This window comes from Melampsora larici-populina (assembly GCF_000204055.1).
Source record: "Melampsora larici-populina 98AG31 unplaced genomic scaffold MELLAscaffold_83, whole genome shotgun sequence".
Lineage (NCBI taxonomy): Eukaryota > Fungi > Basidiomycota > Pucciniomycetes > Pucciniales > Melampsoraceae > Melampsora > Melampsora laricis-populina.
The window spans coordinates 168,440-176,831 of NW_006768847.1; the positions used below are offsets into that span (position 1 = coordinate 168,440).

General features: G+C 41.7%; 1 protein-coding gene across 1 annotated transcript; it reads left to right on the forward strand.

Moving 5' to 3' along the window:
- Positions 1–530: 530 nt before the first annotated feature.
- MELLADRAFT_69189 (uncharacterized protein) lies at positions 531–2,456 on the forward strand (the record flags this gene model as incomplete). Its single annotated transcript, XM_007418034.1, has 4 exons — positions 531–768; positions 838–1,131; positions 1,218–1,289; positions 1,360–2,456. 4 exons carry the CDS (start codon positions 531–533, stop codon positions 2,454–2,456), a joined length of 1,701 nt encoding a protein of 566 aa, XP_007418096.1.
- Positions 2,457–8,392: the final 5,936 nt, after the last annotated feature.

Consider the following 8,392-nt stretch of genomic DNA (forward strand, 5'->3'; position numbering starts at 1 on the left):
TTGTAATACATAGATAACTAGCAGCTGGAATGTCAAGGATACCCTTTGTATTTATACAAGAGTACCCTAGATAGAGGAACCGTTCCTCCCCTCTTCAGCGTCTGAATATTCCTCCCTTGATTCCTTTAATTTAATTTCTTCTAGTTATCAGCAACTAGTCTCAATAGACTCTGCTAATAAGTTTTCTTTAATATTTCTTTAATAATTTTCATAAATCTAATATTTCTTAAATACGAGTAACAAGAATCCGCTTCAGTCGGAAATCAGACTCAAGTTTGTTATACAAACTATAATACAAGTTTGAGATCCAAAGCCGGAATAACACACTCAATTGTGACCTTTAATCGAGAATATAAATTTAATAATCATTTCACTCTCAAAGTTTTAATTATACACTTTCTTTCACTTCCCAAAGTATCCTTTCCATCATCGGTTTTCCTTCCTATTTCATCTTGCCTTTCTATAATCGTTCTCCTTCTTACACCAACTTTAATCGTTCTTCTTATTAGTCAAATCACAGTACAGTCAAAATGACATCTACCAATAAATCTACTAGAAACTCCAAGTCCTCGACAAATAGTAGAGGCACAGTAGATAATAACGTCCAACCTGGTAGTACCAGTCATGACGCAGGAGAAAGTGGCATGGTCGAAAGCATGCTTACAAGCGGACCTAACACTTCATCATCTAATCAGCAACAACAGGCTGATAGTGTAACCAGCCAAAACCTTTCGGGTGCTAATACACAAACCCAATCCCAAAGCGCTGGTACGCAAACACTTATAGTGAACTTAGGGATAATGTTCTGAGCACTAATCTTCTTCTCGACCTGATTAGGGACAAAAGATTCAGAAAGTCAACCAAGTCAGCCCAGCCATATCACCGGTATATCTACCAACCAAGGCTCAAGTGGCGATACTGCACCAGGGACAATAGCCCACGACCTCACGGCGACTACAGCAGGGGAAACGACAACTTCCAAAAGCCCACGTAAAACGATTACTAGTGCCACAACTCAAACAACTAATCAGTCAAAAAGCAACACCGCAGATAAACGCGGTAATAAAGATCCATCCTTAGATCAAGGATACTTGTCATTGCTATCTAATAACCCAGCAGATCAGATCTTAGGTGAGTGGCAACAATTGTTATCGATTGAGAAGCACATGAGACAACAAAAATTCCTAATGAATTAAAAATTTCTTCAATCATACTAGGGAAAGATACACAACCTAGTTTGAATTGGCCCAGCTCAGGGAAAGAAACATCAGCGGACGCTACACAACAACGTATGTTAATCCATACCCATCGTGAACAGGAGATAAGATCATAATTAACACATACCATGTTGCATTTCAGACAAGCAGACCTTACCAGACATTGATCTGAGCGATGAGAAGGCTGTTTGGAAAAGAGCCCTTGAATTGGCATCTACCGGTAGAATCGACGAAGCGACAATGTATTTCAGATTACATACTCAGTTACAATCTCAGACTGAGAAATCACCGTCAGCTACGTTCCCGAGACGCACACCGTCCCAATCTACCGATACACCTGCGACCACTAAAAATCTATCAACCTCAGCGAAAGTTGTAGTGGAAGGCGGCCTATCTTTCATCTCTGGAGCCATAACCTCACACACCGACATTGGTTTCACCCCATACTTCGATCGTAACCTGAAAGAATTAAGAGGTCCGATCCCACTAACGATTTTTAACAAACATTGGCAAGAACTAGCTAATAGTTATCACGTAGAAAAGAGAGTGAAAACCGACAACCTCAACAAAGATCTGACGACTTATACCGGATACCCTTATCCTCACGAAATGACTCAGTCCTATGCCACATGGAATGTTAACTATCGTAACTTCGTCGCGGTGTTGAGAGACGTGTATAAGTTCAAAACCTTTGCAAACTGGGCAGAGGCACATCAAGCCAACGTTGAATTCTATCATGAGAGAGATAATTGGATGACGGCGTTTCGCTATGATATCAAAATCCGACTCAACGCTTTCGCCTTCAGAGTAACCGAAAACGGAACTACTGTGCCACCCGATATATCTCAAAGACGAGAAGATATCGCAGCGATATGCTTCGCAGAAACCAGACGATTAGACGAAGGAGCGTTCACTGACAACCCTTACGCCAAAGGTGGAGCTCGGTTTGGATACGACTGGACCACCGGTTTACCCAGATCCAACAATAACAACTCGCAGCATCATAGTCTTATCGGCAATGCTACAGAGACCCATCATCCACAACAGTCATCTAGCCACCACAACAGTCATCCTTATGGGAATTATGGAGGCAACAACAAAAGACACCATAGCAAACAAGAGAACAATGGCGGAGGTGGTAGAATCAGAGGTGGTTACAATGGAAAGAACTTCGACCCTAATTACGCGGCAAAGAAAGCAGCGAATGCTAGACCAACCCAACAGGGAAATAGCACGTAAGGTCAATTTCCTTTACCCGTTCTGTTGTACCAAGTTCCCCTTTTCTACCACACGTCGTTTTCATCAAGCATGTTCAATTTCTACATTATTTAATTATCCTTCATTACTCTCGTTAATAATTTGTCACGATTGAGTATCCCTAAGACTACACACGAATGAGATATACTCTCATTCCGCTTGTAACCTCTTTAATGATGCCAATGAATGCACAATTTTCTTACCTTTGAAAACTGTTTTGCTTTCTGGTTCCTTTGCCTAACAGAGAAGAGCACAATCCAAAAAGAGTTCCTACATTATCATTCAAAAAGGAAAACGGGAAGAGAGTTTGGTCTGTGTCATGTGACAAAAACGATCATCAACACAAAACAGAATGTCAGCAACTTAGACAACATCCAATGCCAACACAGGAGTCTAATTTTCCCCCAAACTGGCCGAGAAGCATAGTATGTGAGATGAACATACCCGAATGGGAAAGAGCTCTACGGAAGGCGAAACTTCTTCCAGAATACGAAGATGTGATACACGGGTTCATTCACGGTTTCGACCAAGGGATACCGGAACATGTGTTAAGGGATCAAGACACAGGAGAAGCGTTACCTTTCTTCACTCCTCCGAATCACTCATCCGCGGTACTAGCAGCCGAGAAGATAACTCAGTCAATTGCAGATGAAGTCAAGGCACGAAGACTAATAGGACCTTTTACAAGAACACAACTCTCGGAGGTCTTCCCTTTTTACCGAACAAGCCCGATGGGAGCAGTCATTAACAATGACGGGTCCCTACGCCCAATTAACGATCTATCTTTTCCAAAGAACAATAGAACAACGCCGTCAGTGAACTCCTTCGTGGACGCAGCAAAATTCAAAACGACATGGGACGACTTTAAGACAGTCGCCAAGTTCTTCACCTCGTCGAATGAGAAGTGGCTGCTCGCGATTTTCGACTGGGAGAAGGCTTACCGCCAAATCCCAACGTCAATGTCACAGTGGCCCTACCTCCTAGTCCTGGATCTAAAAGGCCAAATTTATCTGGATACAAGGATTACGTTTGGAGGTGTTGCGGGGTGTGGTTCTTTTGGTAGACCCGCCGACGCATGGAAGCATATCATGATATCAGAGTTCGACGTCTTCACCGTGTTCCGATGGGTCGACGACAACATGTTTGTCAAACGACTGATGTCATCTACGAATATGGACAATATCGTAGAAAGGTCTCAGGAACTGGGGGTTTTAACAAACAAGAAGAAATGTGCCAATTTTGCACACGAACAAAAGTTCATAGGATTTATATGGAACGGGGTAGAAAAAACCGTTAGACTACCAGAACAGAAGTTAGAACAAAGAAAACTACAAATTCTCGAGTTCTTGAACGGAGGATCTTTCTCTTACGATCAGGTAGAAGTGCTAACAGGACGCCTAGTACACGTATCATACCTCCTACCACAACTCAAATGCTATTTAAATAGTCTTCACAGATGGAAAAGCGCCTGGGTGTACAAATACGCTAAACAACACTTACCAATTGATGTAAAAGATGACCTTTTATACTGGATAAAAACGTTGAATACATTCAAAAACCTCCGATTAATACCGATAATACAACCGAAAGAGATTTCGTGGGTAGGAGATGCTTCTACATCTTTTGGAATAGGAGTAATCATAGGAGAAAATTGGTCTCAATTCAAATTAAAAGAAGGATGGGAGACCTCTGGAACAGTGAAACGAGGTATTGCTTGGCTAGAAACGGTTGCTATTCGCATCGGAATTCTTATGATTCTCCAACTTCATCGATATAGAGGACAGAACCTGAACGTGTGGACTGATAATACAACTTGCGAAGACACACTCCGGAAAAGGAAATCAAGAGATAGAAGTGTAAATGATGAATGGAAAGTCATCCAACATCTACTGATCGAAGCTCAGATGGATATTAATCCAATGAGGGTGACTTCGAACGATAACATTGCAGATGAACTTTCACGAGGTCTTCCAACTGAACACGATGAAAAAGACAGGATAGTAATAAACCTTCCTGAAGACCTAGTTCATGTACTGGAAGTTACTACATAAGTACTTCTTTGAAAGCAACAATTATTCGTCAGAAACACGATAAAGTAACTGACGAGTACTTGTGAAAACTCTTCCTATGAAACACATATGGAAACCCGACAGTCACAAAAGGAAAAAGAGCGAGATGTTGAAAGGAGCTAATTGATGGTGTTATGAGACCGAGAGAATGTTTTCCCTCAAATGTAATCCATCCGTTCTTTGACACATAAGTCTATCCTTTGTATATTTGACTAAGTTGTCTATCCTTGTGTATTTGACTAAGTTGTAAGGTAGTTCAGTAAATTCATCATATGACTCGAAGTCGACATGACAGATTGGATTGATGGATCAGAAACAAATAACCAAACGTTCCCAGTGGTAATGAAGTGTTACAAGAAGTCCCCCTGACAAATAAGTTGTTCCTAAAAGGAACCCCTCCTACACATCATTTGAAGTTTCTTTCCTCCATAAATCCAATCGATCATACATCTCAGATGGCTCACAATGGGATATCCGCCTTTCTATCTGGTAAAGGAGACCAACCACTCACGCCATTACAGCTTCATTTATTAAACGGTTACAAGCCAAACACATTATCGAGTTACAATAGCGCCGTTAGCAAATTCAAACGGTTCTATTTAGAACAACATGAAGTAGAATTCTTCTTACCAGCTACGTCAGACGACATATATGATTTCTGCGTGACAGTCGGTAGAACCGAGTTCAAAGAATACGATGGAGAAATTTCAGCTAAAACGTTGTCTAAGTACCTGTTCGGACTACAGGCGTGGCACCTTTTTCACCGGTGCGATTACCCCCACAACACGAAGGATACAGTAAAAGTCATCCTACGGGCGTCAGAATTAGCAGACGCAAAGAAACCTCAGAAACCGAAAAAGCCAGCAGTGATGATACACCACCTACTTGCATTATTTCAAACATTAGACACCTCGTCCCCGAAAGATAAGGCAATAATTGACTGCGTCATAGTAGCATTTTGGGGCATGGCCCGTTTAGCAGAACTTACATATGATAGTGCAAAAGGACAACCGGAATGGATCAATTCGGTACTGGCTGGAGACGCCGTCACGTTACAAGGAAACAAATCGCACATTATTCTTTTAGTTCAAGGTGCAAAAACGGCAAGGCCAGGTATACACCAAAAGCTCCTCCTCAACGCACAACCAAACTGTTTGTGCCCAGTTAAGGCGATTTTAAGACGGGTATCCACGTGCAGTAACCCTTTCGAAGCCCTGTTCAGCTACGTAGAAGATGACGGAACAAGAATCAACCTGACAAGATCCACTGTAGTGAACCGTTGCCAACAAATCTGGAAACAACATGAATGGAATACTATTTCAGGCCATTCATTTCGAGTTGGAGGAGCATCATTGAGAGCGGCTCTAGGAGTCTCTCATGAAGATATAAAGTCCTTAGGCCGATGGACTTCCAGTTGCTATAAACTATACTTACGAGAATATACCCGAGAGGATATGACTATGACAATGTCCATATTGGGAATACTCAATAACGAGTACGACAAGGACACGGCTTAACCAGAAGAGTGGGTTAGAGCAGACTCAGGCTTCTGATGAAACCGAGAAATGGGTGTTTCACTAACCCCACCCTTCCACTTCTCCTTTTGACCGTGTAGTCTTGTCTAGGTGTCGGGACTTTCAAATCCTGATTTCGCAACTTTTGGATCTCATCCTGTACACGCTCAGGAATATTTAGAAGCTCCAGAAGTGCTTATCACGGGTTAGGAAGTACCTCCACCCAAACACTTGTACAACTGTATAAGCGTACACTTAGATAAAATAATCAGTTGTAATTGAATAACCATTAGCATCAATTATGAAATATAGTACGCAGAATGATGCTAACATCTATTCACTTCTCTTAAGAGGAGTTAAGGAATGAATAATATCAAAACTAACATGTGAACAACTATACTGTATGAACAAGATACATAAGTTGTCACATAAGAGTCTATTCTCACTTGAGCAGTGTTAGAATGGATGACGGTTCTTGACTCAATAGTCGATTTGCACGTCACCCGTCTGCTCATCAATGTCATCGATCTCCTGTCTAGCAATTCATCAAATCGAGGATTCTCAGATTGACAACAACTTCAAGAAGATCATCTCAAAGCAATCCCCGATTTGAATTGAATAGCAAAGTGGTTTTCACAAAGGTCAGCAAATTTAGAAGACACTATCGCATCCAATAACCACAAGTCCATTCCTCAATTGAGTAGACCAGTTTGGCTCTTTGAGTCAATTCTTGGGATCTTGACAAATTCTCTTGGCTTTAATCGATTCATCTTATTAGTCAACTTGCTCTTGACAGCATTCTGTATGGATGTGAGCTTCAGGACTCATTTTTCAAATGGTGAAGAAGATTTAGCATTGGTGAGAGTAGGAGCAGTAGGTGAAAATTGGGCCAAGATTCATGCTCAAATTCCACCTCGTGATCAAACAGGTTCGGAACTATATGATTCTGATGAAATCTCAGTAGGTGCTAATGTCCTCTATTGACCAAGAAAACCTGTTGGGGATTGGATAGTAGGACGCGAATTGTTTACATCTAATGAAATTGACTAGAATTCAGTAGTTGAGATTGACAATGTATGGCCTGGTACTTGCTTCCGAAGCTAAGCGGCACAACCTTGACCGCACAAATTAGATCGGTTAACATCCTTGTAATCCTCCAACACGCATCATGATTGGTTCGCTGTTGTAAGATGCTTTAGGACGGTCCCTGATCCACGCCTTGCATCTAACGCGGTTCATGAAGGGTTTTTTCCATCTGCATACACCCGGTGTATCAAACGTGCATTATTCTGACTCATAAGTGTTTTCGTATGACCAGATCATCTGATACGTCTGTTTGGCACTCTTTCACAGTGTGCAGCTGGGTTTCCATACCACCCTCTCAGATCACCCCTTCACAACGGTGCAGCAGAAGAGCTAGCCAAAATTGCTCCTCATGAGCGACATTTGGACTTGGTATTGGTCCTTGGCGAGTTTATCTATGCCAAATCACCTTTCTAAGCTGGAAATTGTGTACAAGATTATTGGAGAAAGTACTGACAATCTTACGCAAGCGCAGGATGGAAAAAGGTAGACCATCCATTAAGACTTGAATTTTTGATTCCTCTACAGGACTCTATTGGGATTGACATGATGAATTCATTTACAGTTCCTGCAGTCCATCATGAGGACTATTCATATCTATGATGATCATGAAGTGAGTGCATTTCAGACAACATATTGTCTATCAACCTAGGAGTTGACTGAGTTTTTATACATTCAAAGATCTACAACGACTGGGCAGGTCAAGACAATGACGCAGACCCAACCTTCTAACAAGCAAACAAAGCGTACAAGCATTATCTCAACAATGCCAATTATGATGGGCCTGGAAAGGGCAAGAACTATTACTGGTTCTGGCATGGTGACGAGGCATTTTTTGTATGGGAGTGTTGTCGTTATCAAAGTCCAGACCAGCAGATTGATGATGCAGAAAAGACAATGCTAGGTCCTACTCAGAAACAAGTATATCTTGGTTGGCTGGAGCTGTCAATGAAACTGTCACTTTCCAATTTGTGATCTCATCAACTCCTTTCATGACCCTTTGGAGTGGTCCAGATTGAGTGGTTGATACTTGGGCTGGCTTCACATCCAACACTCAGAGTTGATGGATGTCATGCAGAATGTCCCAAACTTGATAGTCCTCTTCAGGTGTAGATACCTGTTGTCTTGATCAATATGATTCAAATCCCCATGCTGAAGTTTTCAATGTGTGGGACCGCCGAGTAGTTGCTGCTACCATGATCCATGAGACTGTGAGGGATTTTTGACTTCACCACTAAACCAGTTTTGATTA